We start from the raw sequence: 19,209 nt of genomic DNA, 5'->3' as shown, positions 1-19,209 counted from the left end.
GGAGGATGTCATGCTAAGTGAAATAAATCAGACACAAAAGGATAAACACCACGTAATCTCACTCATGTTGAATCCAAAAAAGGCAAACTCATAGTAACAGATAGTAAAATGGTCATTACCAGGGGCTGGGGGTTGGGGGGAAAAGGTAAATGTTGGTCAAAAGGTAGATGTTCATTATAAGATAAATAAGTTCTGGAGACCAAAATGTACAGCATGGTGACTATAGTTAACAAAAATGTAGCATGTACTTGAAACTTGCGAAGAAAATAGATCTTAAGTGTTCTTACCACTCACACACAATGATAACTATGTGGTTATCATTGTGGTCATTATTTCACAGTGTATACATAGATCAAAACATCACGTTAAACACCTTACATATAATTTTTATTTGTCAATCATACCTCAGTAAAGCTGGGGAGGAAAAAAGAACATTCTTTTTTGTCTTATCAAGCAATGCATCTTGTGTCACTTTAAGAAATATATTACATACCTTTTTTATTGTCAGAAGTGGCATGATGAAATGGAAATGAGAATTTGACACCTTTCGATTGTTCACACTCTTTTTTCAAAACAGTTGAAGAATGTGTGATACGAATATGTTGGTTGGTTTCTCTCTCTGGTGGACTCAAAAACTGTGGGTAATCATCAATCTGAAAAAAATATAATTAATTAAACTAATTGAGAACAAATATAACTGTTTACCCTATGATAATAAATCCCCTAAAGCTTAGGGCAAGTTTATTTTATTTTTAAGATTTTATTTATTTATTTGAGAGAGAATGAGAGAAAGAGAGCACGAGAAGGGAGAGGGTCAGAGGGAGAGGGAAAAGCAGACTCCCCACTGAGCATGAAGCCCAATGCGGGGCTCGATCCTGGGGGCTTGATCCTAGGGCTCAGGGATCATGACCTGAGCCCAAGGCAGATGCTCAACCAACTGAGCCACCCAGGCGCCCCTTAGGGCAAGTTTAAACTGCATTCTTTTTATTTTTTTCCTGGGAAGTCTTTCCTCTTGTCAGGTTTCTCAGTTTTCCTCAATTTGTTTTAGTCTTTACTGAAAACGCGTTTAGCAACAGATCCCAAGAAACTATTTACACTTACACTATAGAATTGCTAAATAAATAGTAATAGTGTTTTTGTTTGTTAAAATATATCCCTCCCCCTTTCATTTTGAAAATAGATTTTTTTAAAAGGTCTTAAAAATGTTTGATTAATGGGTTTAAGCTAGGATTTTCCTATGCAATAGAAAATGTCCATTTGCGGGGAACAGTGTACAAAGATTCTGTGAATACAAACATCTAGGTTTGAATTATTGGAAGTTTCCTGCTGCTAAATAGCTTTCTCTTCTCTCCAAAGTGCTGTGTTTTCTATTCTTGATTAAAAAGAGACAAAGTCTCGAGGCGCCTGGGTGGTTCAGTCGTTAAGCGCTTGCCTTCCGCTCAGGTTGTGATCCCAGGGTCCTGGGATCGAGCCCCGCATCGGGCTCCCTGCTCAGCGGGAAGCCTGCTTCTCCCTCTCCCACTCCCCCTGCTTGTGTTCCCTCTCTCGCTGTGTCTCTCTCTGTCAAATAAATAAATAAAATCTTCAAAAAAAATAAGTAAATAAAATCTTAAAAATAAAATATAATAAATAAATGAAATAAAAAGAGACAAATTCTCAATAAATACTTAGGATTTTTTTTTCTTTAAGTAGGCTCCACACCCAGCATGGAGCCCAATGCAGGGCTTGAACTCATAACCCCAGGATCAAGACCTGACCTGAAACCAAGAGTTGGACGCTTAACTAAGCCACCCACACACCCCAATACTTAGGATTTTTAGATCTTTAACAATCTACTTCCCTTTTTATGACAGGTAGGCAGCAATAGCATCTGACTGAAAAGCCAAGAGTAAAGCCAGAGAATCACCAGAGGCGTCTTTGAAACCTTTAATCCAAGCATCAGGAGGAATACCTCTGTTGGCTTTTTGCAAAGTTACTTAGAATTTGGATAAAAATATTTCCTGTGATCATCCAGTTTCATCATTCTCTTTTCACAAATATATGAAGGAAATATCAAATAATAATAATATTTTAAAAATCTAATTCAGGGGAATTAAAGATAGGAAGATAAATTAATAAAAAGCTATCAGGATCTACTAAAATTTAATTTTTAAAATTATTTTCAAATAGAGTAATTCAAACCAAGCTAATGAAGCATAGCCCAGTGCAGGTATTAAAAAGGATGTGCTTTTGTTAATAATAAAAGCTTATAGTTAGTAAAGGATCCTCTTCTGAACAAGATTCTTCAGAAAAGTCTTAAGCTATTTGATACCTGCAAAGATATGCTTATAAAATTAGAATCCTATTATACATACGGCTAAGGTTTTTGTTTGCTTTGTGTAACTCTGTATTATATTTTTCTCTTGCCTTTGTCAGGAAAAATTATGAAAGACTTTGAAATTGGCAAAAAAGATGGTCTAGATGTTTTCCATCATTTATTGTCTTTGAGCTGTTTTAAAACATTGTAAGTGGGGGCGCCTGGGTGTCTCAGTTAGTTAAGCGACCAACTCCTGATTTCGGCTCAGGCATGATGGCAAGGTTGTGAGATAGAGCCCCATGGCAGGCTCTGCGCTCAGCAGGGGGTCTGCTTGAGAGCCTCTCCTTCTCCCTCTGCCCCTCCCCCCACTCGAGCGTGTGCTCTCTGTCTCTGTCTCTCTCTAAAATAAATAAATAAATCTTTAAAACACTTTAAGTTGTGGGGATGCCTGGCTCTCTCAGTCGGTAGAGCATGTAACTCTTAATTATGGGGTTGTAAATTTGAGCCCCACGTTGGGTGTAGAGATTACTTAAAAATACATAAAGAAAAGAAAACACTGTAAGTTGTAGAAAACTGGTAATAGTGAAATTTTTCTTTTTAAGATTTTATTTATTTATTTGACACAGAGAGGGAGAGAGATCACAAGTAGGCAGACAGGCAGGCAGAGGGAGAAGCAGCCTCCCCGCCCCCAGCAGGGGGCCCGATGCGGGGCTGGAACCCAGGACCCTGGGATCATGACCTGAGCCGAAGGCAGACATTTAACCGAGTGAGCCACCCAGGTGCCCTGTATATAAATAAATCTTTTAAAAAAAAAAGTTGTTACAGTCTCGGCACATTTTGTATATATGTATATATAATATATAGTAATTATATATTGTATTTCAGTATTATTATGTTATATTAAAGACTTTATCCATATAAAAATTATGTTCATTTATTTTTACATATCAGATGTAACTTTTTTTTAAAGATTTTATTATTTGAGAGAGAGAGAGCATGAGCAGGGGGAAGAGGCAGAGGCCGAAGGAGAGCCAGAGGGAGAGGGAGAAGCAGACTCCCCACTGAGCAGGGAGCCCCAGGCAGGGATCCATCCCTGGACCCTGGGATCATTACCTGAGCCCAAGGCAGACACTTAATGACTGAGCCACCCAGGTGCCCTCAGACATAACTTTTATTGCTGTCTTTAAAAATAGGCTTTGTCACTATCCTTAGAGACATTTTGTCTAATTTTTTGCAATGGCTGTATTACCTTTGTTTTGCATGCCATAGGAACAACCAAATTTTCCAGTCAGTTGCCTATTTTTAATATGAAACTTCATCAGACCTGTCACATTTGAAAGTTCTCAATAATAAACCAACCACAGTCATCTGAAGTCTCTGTCTTCTACAGATAGTTTTTGTTTTATTGTGATGCTTGCTTGAAGGTTCTATTCTAAGATATAAACATCAGTTTGAGTCCTCAACAAAGGACAGTCTCAGAGCAGAGCCTCCTGGAAAAAGGACTGAGACAGGCTCTTCAAAATATTAACACTTCAGAGCTGAGCTAACATTACTTAGACAACTCAGACTACACCAGTGGACTGAGTTAGGATTTCCAAGACTCCATTAGGTCAAGAAGCAGGTGGTTTCATGAGACTCCTAACCCAAAATGTCCCAGAACGAGATTTAACTTTATAGGACTAAATGAAACTGATAGAAATTTATTGTGGTGATTTGCTTAGAATATTATTGATGTTTTGGGCGCCTGGGTGGCTCAGTTGGTTGAGCGACTGCCTTCGGCTCAGGTCATGATCCTGGAGTCCCTGGATCGAGTCCCGCATCGGGGTCCCTGCTTGGCGAGGAGCCTGCTTCTCCCTCTAACCCTCCCCCCTCTCATGTACTCTCTCTCTCTCATTCTCTCTCTCTCAAATAAATAAATCTTTAAAAAAAAAAAGAATATTATTGATGTTTTAATGTTCTATTTTCTAGATATATGAGGAAGCTTTTTATCCCCCTTCTTCAATTATAACCAGTGTGTAACCCATAACAATTTAGATTCTGTCTCATAAACCAAAAATGTTTAAATATCTAATTTTCACTGGCTCCCCCAGAATTCAGAAACTCTTATTAGATTCAGTAAAGATCTGACTTCCTTTTACCAGGATATAATTGTACACACTGGTTGTATATCCAAGGCCTTATGTGAAGTGTCTACTTAAGAAGAATATTCATCTGGGGTGCCTGGGTGGCTCAGTTGATGAAGCATCGGACTCTTGATTTCAGCTCAGATCATGACCTCAGGGTCATGGGATTGAGCCCAGCATCAGGCTCTGTGCTCAGCAGGGAGTCTGCTTGGGACTGTTGGTTCTCCCTCTGCCCTGCCCCACTGCCCATGCACACGCGCACTCTCTCTCTCTAAAAATAAATAAATAAATCTTTAAAAAGGGAGGATATTCACTTAACCAGATATAGCAAACCATTTTAAGGGCCAAAGGTTTGGTGTGTTTATGGGGCCAGTGCTTATTAGGAAGATCACTTCTGGTAGGCCAGCAATTAAGAAATTTTCAGGACCTCAAAATTCACTCAAATTGATAGGTACTACAGGAGAAATCTGGTGGAGTTTCTTGGGCCTGATTTTCTAGCTTAGGGAAAGCAAATAATAGAGGCTTTTAAACCTTACATTCCTAAAAAGCTTCCAGACAGAAGTTTTTGCGAAGAATTTTTTTTTTTCTAGTGAGTAAAGCAATAGAAGTTTATTAAGTGAAGATACAGAAAAAGCTCTCAGGAGTGAGAGGGGTCCCGACAGGGTTGCCAACGAGGGCCTTCAGGGTTGGTCTTTTATAGAAAGCTAACCAGGGAATTTAAATCCTTTTAACGTCTCTATTGATAACACCTTCAATGGCTTACTTCCTTTTTAGGGTCTAGTTATTCTTTGTTGGTCACAGTAATTATCGTAAAGACACCCACCCCACTCACCTAGGGCAGGGTGGTCCAGTAAGTCCCCTTATCTCTGGTTTCCCCACACCTCCACATTTTTGGGATTTCTGTGAACCTGATAACATTGCCCCTATCTATCTCTCCCTACCTAGCCCCGCCTGCCCCTTACTCATTCCTCCCCCTGGAATAGTAACCCTAACTGCCGTTAGGTAATGGGACGATGACCGCTCCGGGTGCTTCCTGCTGAAATGGGGTGGCGGACTGTGTGGCAGTTAGAATCTCTCCAGGGGTCAGTCCAGGGACTTGTGGTATGGCTCCGGCGGGGTCATGATGGGCAGCGAACAGTACATGTATCAGCACATGCAATAGGATGAACATGAAACAAGTATTAGGCCCAAAATTATGATCACATCCCTTAGATAAGATCCCCAAGTACCAATTTTGTCAAATAGATCAGTGGATATCATGATCTTATTTAATTGATCACAGATATCCCCTATTAATTGGGACACCTTGCAGGAGTTAACTGTAATGTTAAAACGACACATGTGAGGGGATTTTTCACACCCCTAATGGTGTAGCAACAGTAGTCAGTCAGTAGTGGCATGGTTCTCAAGAAGTCCTTCTCTGACTTCATTTAATTCTTGGCTGAGTGCATCCAGTGCCTGGGTATCATTTAGAGTCCTGCTGAGCAAGCATACTGTTTTGCTTACTTTATATTGCAGTCCTATCGTAAGTCCTGGAAGTCCCATAGTGAGCTCTGAGGCTCTTTTTACCAGGAGAGCTCTTGTATGCTTGGGTTAAAGACTTTGTTTGCAACTGTATGTCAGTAGAGGTGTCTTCTAGGATAAATGACTATGAGGGATGAAACCATCAAGAAGCCCTTTTTGTTTGAGGTCCAGCCTTAACAATATCCTAATTACAAGGAATCACTGGCAAATGAGAGATTTGTCTCAGGAGATAAGGGCATCCCCAAGTGCATCATCCAATCTAATCATAAAGAAAGTGTGGGGGTCCCTGGGTGGCCCATTCGTTAAGTGTCTGCCTTCAGCTCAGGTCACGATCCCAAGGTCCTGGGATCGAGCCCCACATGGGGCTCCCTGCTCTGCAGGAAGCTTGCTTCTCCCTCTTCCACTCCCCCTGCTTGTGTTCCCTCTCTCACTGTGTCTCTTTCCGTCAAATAAATAAATAAAATCTTTAAAAAAAAAAAAAAGTGTGGCCATCCATTATCTCCATGGAGTACACTCTGGCTTTTATTTTATTTATTTATTTTTTAAAGATTTTATTTTATTTGAAAGAGAGAACGAGAGAGCACAAGTGGGGGGAGGGGCAGAGGGAAAGGGAAAAGCAGGCTCCCCACTGAGCAGGGAGCCGGATATGGGGCTAGATCCCAGGACCCTGGGATCAGACGCTTAACCCACTGAGCCACTCAGGTGCCCCATGCTCTGGCTTTTAAAGAGCAATTTTGTCATCCCAGCCATAGAATTGGTCAAGGTGATAGCTGAGTTATACAATTGTTGGGGAATCTATCCCATTTCCCAGTTGTTCAAGTAATCATATGCCCATGGGGTCCTGTTATCCCCACAGAATAACAAGCAAGATTGCCTATACATGAGCTATTATGGCAATTTCTCTGAAGTTTACCTCAAGTGGTCTAGCTTAGGCAAACAACATTCAAAGACAATCAGAACTAAAGTTTAGCATCCACAAAGGTGTGTAATTGAAACATAATTTCTCTCTGTAATAACCCTCATTTCCAAAGACAGCCAAATAAGACTAATTTGTTTGAAAAACAAGTCCAGTTTTAACAAACGGTGTAATTATTTACATAAGCTCAGCAAGAATGATTGATCATATAGATCTTTTAGAATCTGCTTTGCTGGAACTTTTATAAGGAATCTCTACATTGAACTTTTAGTTGCCTCTCCAGGCCAGAAGCCAAGCAAAGTACTTGCCATCAGACATGCCTGCAATACCTGTAAATGGGGACAGATTCCTCTTCACGAGGTCCCCAATATATCCTGAGGTCCTTGCACATGCCAGGAAGTGACATTCTTTACTCACCTGGTAAGGCTGCTGGGAACTCTGTAAGCAAGGTATCAGGCCAACATTTCCAAGGAGCTTTATGGCTTTAGGTTTCATAAAGTCAACCTTAGTTTCTTAAAGCTGTCTGGTCATTTCTGAGTCTATGAATGTCTCTCAAATATGACATTCCAGTCAAAGCCTTAGTAAAATAACCAATATTTCCAATGGTGTCCTGTTACAAGGAGAACAGATTCTTGTTGAACTTATGCAAATGATTGATTGCCATGGAAGAAAGCTTATTGAGACCTTTTGAATTTCAGAGGGTTTAGGTAGAGATAAATTTTTTAAATGTTAAATGTTTTAATGTTTTTGTTTACAAATGAATATTTTATCACATTTCTGTAAATCATATCTTAAGAGAAAGTTTCCTTAATCTGGGAGAGCAAACATTAGAGAAACAGCAATGTTTTGAACAAAAGTCACAAAAGAAACTATAATCATTTTTTTTCCCAATTTACTTAGTCCCATTTTACTATTCTTGTTTAAAATGCAACTTCAGTGAGTTTTGGAAGTTTTTACCCCATTTTAGTTTTGATCTTAAAGATAGTGAATACCTGTATTTGTCCCAAAAGTCCTTTTTATGAACCTCCTTGAAGATAAAACTCATTTTGCAGGAGAATAAGGACAATTATAAATGACAAAAACTCAGAAATGGACATTGGTAATGATCTGATAGGAGAGTTCATTAGGATGCAATTGACAAGGAAACTCAGTTATTCTGTCACATAACAACTCAATAGCCAGAATATCGAGTGATGATGACTTTATACCAGAATGTAACATACCAAACAAGCCTAATTAGTCAAGGAGACTTTGTTCACGATTTAAATCTTGGGGAAGTTTGTTAAAACCTAGCACATGTCTAAATAGGATTAGGGATCGTCAAAGACCGGATAGAGGCAAAACATGGAAACTGGCTTTTCTGGGCAGGCAAAGAGAAAACAGCTGTTTACATTTTCTTATCAAGAGCAGACTAACAATTCAAGAAAATTTTGTCTTTTGAATATAGAGAGAATTCCAATCTTATATACCACTGTACTTTTAAAATCCCTTTATTTTAGGACTAGGAAAGATGGCGGAGGAGTAGGGGACCCTATTTCAGCTGGTCCCCAGAATTAAGCTGGATATCTACCAGACCACTCTGAGCACCCACGAAACCAGCCTGAGATGTAAGAAGATCTGGATCTCTACAAACAGAATATCGCAGGCGGTTGGTTTCGAGGTACGAAGCGGGGACCCGTGATTCTGCGGGCAGATATCGGAGGATAAACGGCAGCAGGAGGGTGCCTGGACGTGGGGATCCTACACCGCCGGTGAGTGACAGCCTCGCGCGCTGCAGACGGGGCACAGACTCGCAGACCGGTAGCAGTGGGGAAAGGACTTTAGGGCAGCCCATGGGATGGAAACACGGAGCAGCGGGGTCACGTGTGCGATCTGGGGGTGGCTGGCGGTTTTAGAAGCACAAAGGGCAGACACGTGCCCCGACCTGGAGGCAGGACTGGGGGCGCTGCGGAGGGGCGCACAACCCAGGACGCTGCAGTTTATAGCAGCACGGACAGAAACAGAGACAGTGTGGCCTGGAGAGCTCACTGAAGAACAGACTGTGGTCTCTCTGCTCTGAGGCAGAGGGTTGGAAATGGTCTCTTCTGCTCTGACTCACGGAAGAGACGTGGAAAGCTGCCAGGGAAAGCCGCCAGAGAACAAAGGCCCCCAAAACTGATTCCCACTGAGCCCATCCCCCGCCACAGGGGGGCAGGGCAACTCTGCCCAAACAGGGTTGCCTGAGTAACAGCATGGCAGTCCCCTTGCCCAGAAGACAGGCTGGGAAAACAAGAGGCCAGCAACCCTAAGGTCCCAAGAAAACAGGTGCATCTTGCTTGGGTTCTGGTCAATAATTTGGACTCTATACATTCCCTCAAACACCCATCAACAGAATGACTAGGAGGAGGAGCCCCCAAAATAGGAAAGACTCAGAGATTATGACTTAATGCTGCAGATTTACAAATGGATGCAGATATAACCAAGATGTCGGAGATGGAATTCAGGCTAGCAATTGTGAAGACAATGGCTAGAATGGAGAAATCAATTAATGGCAACATAGAGTCTCTGAGGGCAGAAATGAAAGCTGAATTGGCAGAACTTAAAAATGCTATCAATGAGATCCAATCCAATCTAGATAATCTAACAGCTAGGGTAACTGAGGCAGAAGAACAAATAATCGACCTGGAAGACAATATAATAGATAAAAAGGGAAAAGAGGAGGCCAGGGAAAAACAACTCAGAATCCATGAAAATAGAATCAGAGAAATAAGTGACACCATGAAGCATTCCAATATCAGAATAATTGGAATCCTGGAGGGAGTGGAGAGAGAGAGAGGACTAGAAGATGTATTTGAGCAAATCGTAGCTGAGAACTTCCCTAATCTGGGGAATGAAACAAACATTCGCGTCCTAGAGGCAGAGAGGATCCCTCCCAAGATAAGGAAAACAGGCCAACACCCCGGCATGTAATAGTAAAACTTGCAAATCTTAGAACCAAGGAAACCATCTTAAGGTCAGTTAGGGGGAAGAGATTCCTTACGTACAGAGGGAGGAACATCAGATAACATCAGACCTATCCACAGAGACCTGGCAAGCCAGAAAGGACTGGCAAGACATATTCAGGGTCTTAATGAGAAGAACATGCAGCCAAGAATACTTTATCCGGCAAGGCTTTCATTTAGAATGGAGAGATGCAGAGCTTCCATGACCAGCAGAAACTGAAAGAATATGTGACCACTAAGCCGGCCCTGCAAGAAATATTAAGGGGGGTTCTATAAAAGGAGAAAGACCCCAAGAGTGATATACAACAGAAATTTACAGGGACAATCTATAAAAACAACGTCTTCACAGGCAACATGATGACAATTAATTCATATCTTTCAATAATCACTCTCAACGTGAATGGCCTAAATGCTCCCATAAAACGGCACAGGGTTGCAGATTGGATAAAAAGACAGAACCCATCCATATGCTGCCTACAAGAGACTCATTTTGAACCTAAAGATACATCCAGACTGAAAGTGAAGGGATGGAGATCCATCTTCCATGCCAGCGGACCTCAAAAGAAAGCTGGGGTAACAATTCTTATATCAGGCAAATTAGATTTTAAACTAAAGTCTGTAATTAGAGACACAGAAGGACACTGTATCATTCTTAAAGGGTCTATCCAACAAGAAGATCTAACAATTGTAAATATCTATGCCCCCAACATGGGAGCAGCCATCTACATAAGCTAACTGTTAACCAAAATAAAGAGTCATATTGATAACAATACGTTAATTGTAGGAGACCTCAATACTCCACTCTCAGCAATGGACAGATCATCTAAGCAGAATATCAACAAGGAAACAAGAGCTTTGAATGATACATTGGACCAGATGGACCTCATAGATAATTACAGAACATTCCACCCTAAAACAACAGAATACTCATTCTTCTCGAGCGCACATGGAACTTTCTCCAGAATAGACCACATACTGGGTCACAAATCAGGTCTCAACCAATACCAAAAGATTGAGATTATTCCCTGAATATTCTCAGACCACAATGCTTTAAAACTGGAACTCAATCACAAGAAAAAACTTGGCAGAAATTCAAGCACTTGGAAGGTAAAGACCACTCTGCTCAAGAATGTTTGGGTCAACCAGGAAATCAAAGAACTTAAAAAATTCATGGAAATCAATGAGAATGAAAACACATCGGTCCAAAACCTATGGGATACTGCAAAGGCGGTCCTAAGGGGGAAATACATAGCCATCCAAGCCTCACTCAAAAAAATAGAAAAATCCCCAATTCACCAACTAACTCTACACCTTAAAGAACTAGAGAAAACGCAACAAACGATGCCTAAGCCACGCATTAGAAGAGAAATAATTAAAATTAAAGCAGAGATCAATGAATTAGAAACCAGAAACACAGTAGATCAGATCAACGAAACTAGAAGTTGGTTCTTTGAAAGAATTAATAAGATCGATAAACCACTGGCCAGACTTATCCAAAAGAAAAGAGAAAGGACCCTAATTAATAAAATTATGAATGAAAGGGGAGAGATCATGACTAACACCAAGGAAATAGAAACAATTATTAGAAATTATTATCAACAACTATATGCCAATAAACTGAGCAATCTGGATGAAATGGAGGCCTTCCTGGAAACCTATAAGCTGCCAAGACTGAAACAGGAAGAAATCGACAACCTGAATAGGCCAATAACCAGTAACGAGACTGAAGCAGTGATCAAAACCTCCCAAAAAACAGAGTCCAGGGCCTGATGGATTCCCTGGGGAATTCTACCAAATATTCAATGAAGAAATAATACCTATTCTACTGAAGCTGTTTCAAAAAATAGAAACAGAAGGAAAACTTCCACACTCATTCTATGAGGCCAGCATTACTTTAATCCCCAAACCAGGCAAAGACCCCATCAAAAAGGAGAATTTCAGACCGATATCCCTGATGAATATGGATCCCAAAATCCTCAACAAAATCCTAGCTAATAGGATCCAGCAATACATTAAAAGGATCATCCACCACGACCAAGTGGAATTTATCCCCGGGATACAAGGGTGGTTCAACATTCGCAAATCAATCAATGTGATAGAACACATTAATAAGAGGAGGGAGAAGAACCATATGGTCCTCTCAATTGATGCAGAAAAAGCATTTGACAAAATACAACATCCTTTCCTGATTAAAACTTTTCAGAGTATAGGGATAGAGGGAACATTCCTCAAGTTCATAAAGTCCATCTATGAAAAACCCACAGCGAATATCATCCTCAGTGGGGAAAAGCTGAGAGCCTTTCCCTTAAAATCAGGAACGTCAAGGGTGCCCACTCTCACCACTGTTGTTCAACATAGTACTAGAAGTCCTAGCAACAGCAATCAGACAACAAAAAGAAATAAAAGGTATTCAAATTGGCAAAGAAGAAGTCAAACTCTTTTCGCAGATGACATGATACTTTATATGGAAAACCCAAAAGACTCCACCCCCGAATTACTAGAACTCATCCAGCAATTCAGTAATGTGGCAGGATACAAAATCAATGCACAGAAATCAGTTGCTTTCTTATACACTAACAACGCAACTGTAGAAAGAGAAATTAGAGAAATTATTCCATTTACAATAGCACCAAAAACCATAAGATACCTCGGAATAAACCTAACCAAAGAGGTAAAGGATCTATACTCTAGGAACTACAGAACACTCATGAAAGAAATTGAGAAGACACAAGAAGATGGAAAAATATTCCATGCTCATGGATCAGAAGAATAAACATTGTTAAAATGTCTGTGCTACCCAGAGTAATCTATACCTTCAGTGCCATCCCGATCAAAATTCCAATGACATTTTTCGAAGTGCTGGAACAAACAATCCTAAAATTTGTATGGAATCAGAAAAGACCCCGAATCGCCAAGGAAATGTTGAAAAAGAAAAACAAAGCTGGGGACATCACGTTGCCCGATTTCAAGCTATATTACAAAGCAGTGATCACCAAGACAGCATGGTACTGGCACAAAAACAGACATATAGACCAATAGAACAGAATAGAGAACTCAGATATGGACCCTCAACTCTATGGTCAAATAATCTTTGATGAAGCAGGAAAAAACATGCAATGGAAAAAAGACAGTCTCTTCAATAAATGGTGCTGGGAAAATTGGACAGCCACATGCAGAAGAATGAAACTCGACCATTCTCTAACACCGTTCACAAAGATAAACTCAAAGTGGATGAAAGACCTCAATGTGAGACAGGAATCCATCAAAATCCTAGAGGAGAACATAGGCAGTAACCTCTTTGACATCGCCCACAGCAACTTCTTTCAGGATACATCTCTAAAAGCTAGTGAAACAAACAAAAGTTTTGGGACTTCATCAAGATAAAAACCTTCTGCACAGCAAAGGAAATAGTCAACAAAACAAAGAGGCAACCCACAGAATGGCAGAAGATATTTGCAAATGACACTACAGATAAAGGGCTGGTATCCCAGATCTATAAAGAACTTCTCAAACTCAACACCCAAAAAACAAATAATCAAGTCAAAAAGTGGGCAGAAGATATAAAAAGACACTTCTCTGAAGAAGACATACAAATGGCTAATAGACACATGAAAAAATGTTCATCATCATTAGCCATCAGGGAAATTCAAATCAAAACCACATTGAGATACCACCTTACACCAGTTAGAATGGCAAAAATGGACAGGGAAAGAAACAACAAATGTTGGAGAGGTTGTGGAGAAAGGGGAACCCTCTTACACTGTTGGTGGGAAGGCAAGTTGGTACAGCCACTTTGGAAAACAGTGTGGAGGTTCCTCAAAAATTTAAAAATAGAGCTACCCTATGACCCAGCAATTGGACTACTGGGTATTTACCCCAAAGACATAGATGTAATGAAAAGAAGGGCCATATGCACCCCAATGTTCATAGCAGCAATGTTCGCAATAGCCAAACTGTGGAAAGAGCCGAGATGCCCTTCAACAGATGAATGGATAAAGAAGATGTGATCCATATATACAATAGAATACTACTCAGCCATCAGAAAGGATGAATACCCAACTTTTACATCAACATGGATGGGACTGGAGGAGATTATGCTAAGTGAAATAAGTCAAACAGAGAAAGTCAATTATCATATGGTTTCACTTATTTGTGGAGCATAAGGAATAGCATGGAGGACACTAGGAGAAGGAAGGGAAAAATGGAGCGGGGGAATTGGAGGGAGAGATGAACCATGAGAGACTATGGACTCTGAGAAACAAACAGGGTTTTAGAGGGGAGAGGGGAGGGAGGAGGGGGGATTGGTTAGCCCAGTGATGAGTATTAAGGAGGGCACATACTGCATGGAGCACTGGGTGTTATACGAAAACAATGGATCATGGATCACCACATCAAAAACTAATGATGTATTGTATGGTGACTAACATAACATAATAAAATTAAAAAAAAAAAATCCCTTTATTTTAATCTTAGCCCATCCTAACCACACCTAAAATTCCCTTCCAAAGATTTCACTTCACAAACCTTTTACAACTTTCCTTTGCATTCAGATTTTGTCCCAAGTCATTTCTTTCCAAACAACCAGTCTCATTTAGGACGAAATTACTTTCTTTTACCTTCAACAAAAATGTATTCCCCTTCCTTATATCTTTCTTACATATCTCCTATTTTTCTAAATAGAGTTGCCGAATTTTGTACTCTTAGAAATCTTAGTCTCCAGTGAAGACTAAGTAGTAGCCAGTTGTGAACCAACTGTAGCTGTAGTTACTACTAAGTAGTAACCAACTGTCACACCAGAATTCTTTAGATGACAAATTTATGAACTGGTTAAGCACAAAGCATGTTTACCAGCAGATTTAAATATCCTTAGTTTCTTTGCAATAAGTAGTCAAAAAGCACAAACCTACATCCAGTAATCAATGATTTAGCACCTTATCCTATTTGGAAAAGACCTAGATGTCCAATGAATTTAATCCCAAAGACTCTGAAAGCTATTTTAACAATTTCCTATGAAAACTTTGATGGGACAATTAGCCATGATTTTTGTCATCTTTTTGCTAACAAATTGCAACAGAAATGACACGAGCTTATTTGACCTTCAGCAAACCTTGGCAGAATAAAAGTTTCACATTTAATGCTGATAACTTTAAAGACATGTCTATCTTAATTAAACCAACAAACTTAACTTAGTTTAAATACCAAGTTATGTTCCACCTGGGTCTACTTTTAAAAGTCAATCAGTTTGTTCCCCAGTGTCAATTTTTACCTGAGACACTGGTGGGGAAATCTGAAGGGAACAGTTGTATGTAGGCCGCACCCAAGGTACAGAAACAGGAGGGGGTGGGACAGATAGAAGAGGCAGAGTGCTGCCAGAAAACAGAAAAAGGGTTCCCAGTTCTAAAGCTCATCCACTTGGACAGATGACTAAACGCCACGTTTTTCCACCAACAAGTGGGAATAGGCAGTCCATATCAGGCCGGAGCAGACAGGGAATTTCCCCGAAACAAAGGGAGTTTCAGCAGCTGCTTGGAAATACTCCTTAAAGTCCCTGTCGTGAGGTAGACTAACCACAGTTGGCTCCAATTATAGCCGTTAACCTGGGAAATGAGTGAAGGAAAAACCCCCACATCTATTAGGAGGAACAGTGAGAGTGAGAGTCAGCATCCCCTTTGCTAGGGATGGTCTGTGTTTCTTCCAGCACCCTGGGTTTATTTGGAGGAGGCCTATTTAGACAATTATGCAATATGTTAGGAGGGAGTTTACTGGTATGGTTACCACCAAACACATTCTGCAAGAGGCCCTTAGGTCTGTGTCCTGAATGAGAGCCCTGAAAACCTGGATGGATCTAGGGTGCCTCTGTCTATTCACCCTGTTTCCTGCAAAAGAGACCCAATAGATCCCACTGTGGCCACGCAGTGAGTGTTATAGGAGCTCAGGCCTTTCCTAAATTTGCAATCCAAATTGTTTCCAGTGGGTTAAATGGCATCCCAAGGGAGAGTCCTTGGGAACTGAAGAGACCATGCCTTGCCACGAACATCATGCCTTATTTTACCTTGCCTTGAAGAACCTGCCATTTTTAACCCATGGAAAACACTGGAAAGTTTTACAAAGGGAAATTACCCAAATTTGCAGTACCCAATCCAGAGGAGTCCCTGCGGAGAATGGTTTGTTTCCCATCTCGAGATCCTGGTAGGAGTGACCCCGTACCTGTTATAGAGAGGTGACTATGAAGGCATCCCTACATATCAGCTCTCCCCTGTGAACCAAGGATCCCACGGTTTCCTACCCACGGTGAAAGAGTGGCCTAACATCTTCGGTTGAGGAGGGCTCAGGCTGGCGGGAGTAGCCACTCTTACCTGTCCGTCACCTGATCCTCCTTTTCTCCTCTGGATTCCTCCCCCCCACCAAATCTGGCCCAATCATAAAGGCTTAGCCAGGTTAACAGTTTATTAAACTTTGATTCAATTATATTCTCACGTCTTACCCCTGGGTGCTTTTTCTGTCCATGCTGAGGGGTGCAGACTCTGTTAAGGGGTGCAGACCCTGAGATTTAGCATCATCATAATTTCATATTTCTGTTGTTGGAACAAGGAAGCTTCAACTATATGACCTACTTAAGTCCCAGCCACTAATGCAACCAGTCGAAGTATTGGCTGGGGGTCTGTAATTCCCTCCTTAGTGCCCAGGAAGCATTGGGTTCCCTCCAACTTACCATATAAAGAGATAGCTCTAATCCTGCTTGCCAATATCTTAGGTTTTGATCCCTGGCCGTGATGTACCTAACAGAATAACATATGTCTTAGCAGGCAGCAAAAATGAGGAAAAGATTCTCCTCCTGACTTAAGTTCTCACGAAAGACATCTTTAAATGAAAAAGGCTTGTATCTACAAAGGCAAGACTTTGCCTGAAATGAATCCCTGATTAAACAGGCATAGTGATCACCGGAGATTGAAAGGGGCCTACTCTAGGCAAAGTCCCTGAGGTGGGAGAAAGCCATTTAAGAAAAGCCAATGAAGAGAAAGCAGAACTGAGGAGGGTTAGGCCAACATACCAACTTCTTTTGAGGAAGGGGAATTGACCAAACCTTTGTCCAGAAGCCTGTCACCTGAGACTTAAGCCCAGTGGCCACACTGTTCACCTCTAACTGGCGGACAGGTGCCCGGTTTTGTCATTTGTGACAAGAGGGAGAAATGTCTCCCAGGAAAGAAAAGAAAAGAGTCAGCTTTTATTCACCCTTCGGTGGAAGTGATCCCGGGTCTCCGCACCAAAATGAAGCAGGAGAGCTAGGTTCTTGTCTCACGGAGTCAAGGAATGAATCTCGCGGACAACAGGGAGTAAAGTGACAGAAGTTTATTAAGTGAAGATACAGAAAAAGCTCTCAAGAATGAGAGAGGTCCCAACAGGGTTGTCCTTGCAAAGAATTTTTAAAGAGGCCTATATGGTGAATTAACCCTTGCTATGTATGTAAATGTAAATACGTAAATAATGTGAATAATCAGGTCAACCTAAAGAGAGTCTTATTTTGTGAATGAGTGATCTTTGAGATTATTATGATGGTGGAGGTGGGACAGAAAAACTGAAAGACTTTGAAATAGGGAAGGGGGATTAGTAGGGATACAGTTTAGCTCACCTATGCAGGTTATCTATGCCTTTCATTGTCTTTCAGGTTATTTTACAATGCTCTAATTCATAGAAGACCCTTTTGTGGGACGCCTGGGTGGCTCAGTCGGTTAAGTGTCTGCCTTCGGCTCAGGTCATGATCCCAGAGTCTTGGGATGGAGTCCCACATCGGGCTCCCTGCTCAGCCAGGGAGTCTGCTTCTCCCTCTCCCTCTGCCCCTACTCATGTGCTCTTGCGCTCTCTCTCTCTCATTCACTCTGTCTCAAATAAAAATATAAAATCTTTTTAAAAAATGTATGCTTCAAGTAGAGACTGAGTGAATGTAAATAAATATGTAAATATTTCTGCCTCAAATTGCTTATAAGCAGTTTTGGGAGGAGACAAAGTACCTATAATAATTTGCATAATAATTATACAGTTTATGGAACATGGCAAATATCTTATATAATACTTGCAACACATCTATGAGGTAGTTATTATTAACCCCATTTTGCAATGAGAAAATTAAGGTTCAGAGGGAGTTCAGTTTATAAAACTAGTAAATGGTGGAACTAGAATTACAAGACAAGGCAGTTGGTTTCCAAGGCCAGTTTTATAAAAACAACTAAGGTTTAAGACCACAGCCCTAACTAGTGGTCAGAGGTGGGAATTTTGTCAAGGAGAAATAGAAGTCTTTCTTCTAATGCAGGGCTGGAGGGGCGCCTGGCTGGCTCAGTCGGTAGAGCATATGACTCTTGATTTTGGGGCCGTAAATTTGAGCCCCACAATTGGGCATGGAGCCTACTTAAAATAAAGTCTAAAAAAAAAAAAAAAACCAGGGCTGGAATCCAAACAGTAATCAAGCAGCTGGATTCATTATTATGTCAGAGTTTCAGTCGAATTATGCTAATTCCTTTATTTGAGACCGAAGTAGAGCCAGACCTCTTTTTTTAGTTGCTATAATCACCGAATTTGGTTAGCTCTGTCATTCAAGAACATAATACCTTCTTTAAATACACGGTGGTTGCATTCATTCATATAAAGCATTCATATAAATTTTTTCTGTATTTATTAACATGGAAAGATATCCATGACATGCTGTAAAGTAAAAATAGATTATAGAACAATATGTGGAATATGATTCCATATATATTAATGCATAGAACACAATTTGGAATGTTGTACACCAAATTTTCTTGTTGTGTGGTTAACTGTGGTTATCTCTGGGTGGTGAGATTTGTTCAGAGATAAACTGAGGCATATTAAAATTTTTAAGAGTCTATTTGGACAAAAATCTATTCAAATCAGACAGCATCCAATCTAGCAGATAGGAAGGAGCTCCAAGGAGCTGTACGAAATGAAAGACTTTTAAGCAGAAGGGAGTGGGAACAAGGAAGTTACAGTTGGCAAAAAAGCAAGTTAGTTATTGCAGAGTTACTTTCCTTTAGGGAATTGTAGGGGTCTACCAGACTAGTGCTGATCAGGAGATACCTTTTTTTTTTTAAATATTTTATTTATTTAGAGAGAGAGCAGGGGGGAGGGACCGAAAGAGAGGGAGAGAATCTCAAGCAGACTCCCTGCTGAGCGTGGAGCCCGACTGGGGGCTCGATCGTATGACCCTGAGATCAAGGTCTGAGCTGAGACCAAGAGTCAGATACTTAACTAACTGAGCCATCCAGACACCCCACAGCAATGTGACTTTTTTTTTTTTTTTAAGATTTTATTTATTTTTTTGACAGAGAGAGACATAGCGAGAGCAGGAACACAAGC

General features: G+C 40.7%; 1 protein-coding gene and 1 long non-coding RNA gene across 2 annotated transcripts in view; one reads left to right on the top strand and one right to left on the bottom strand.

Annotated features, from left to right (window-relative positions):
* The window catches only part of LOC135364415 (uncharacterized), a 124,682-nt gene that overhangs the window by 84,735 nt on the left and 20,738 nt on the right, over positions 1-19,209 (top strand). The window contains exon 4 of the long non-coding RNA XR_010411477.1: positions 8,359-8,610. This is a non-coding gene — a long non-coding RNA (uncharacterized LOC135364415). The remainder of the gene's footprint in view (positions 1-8,358; positions 8,611-19,209) is intronic.
* CUNH12orf56 (chromosome unknown C12orf56 homolog) overlaps positions 1-19,209 on the bottom strand; it is a 92,336-nt gene that overhangs the window by 54,626 nt on the left and 18,501 nt on the right. Inside the window, exon 2 of the mRNA XM_045868720.2 lies at positions 494-653. Within this exon, the coding sequence (XP_045724676.1) occupies positions 494-653 (160 nt within the window). The remainder of the gene's footprint in view (positions 1-493; positions 654-19,209) is intronic.

This window comes from Mirounga angustirostris, unplaced genomic scaffold (assembly GCF_029215605.1).
Source record: "Mirounga angustirostris isolate CCGP_5_RB_7025 unplaced genomic scaffold, mMirAng1.0.hap1 SCAF_5, whole genome shotgun sequence".
In the NCBI taxonomy this organism is placed as follows: Eukaryota; Metazoa; Chordata; class Mammalia; order Carnivora; family Phocidae; genus Mirounga; species Mirounga angustirostris.
The sequence above is the reverse complement of the archived record's forward strand: the minus strand, read 5'-3'. Positions and strand labels throughout refer to the sequence as shown.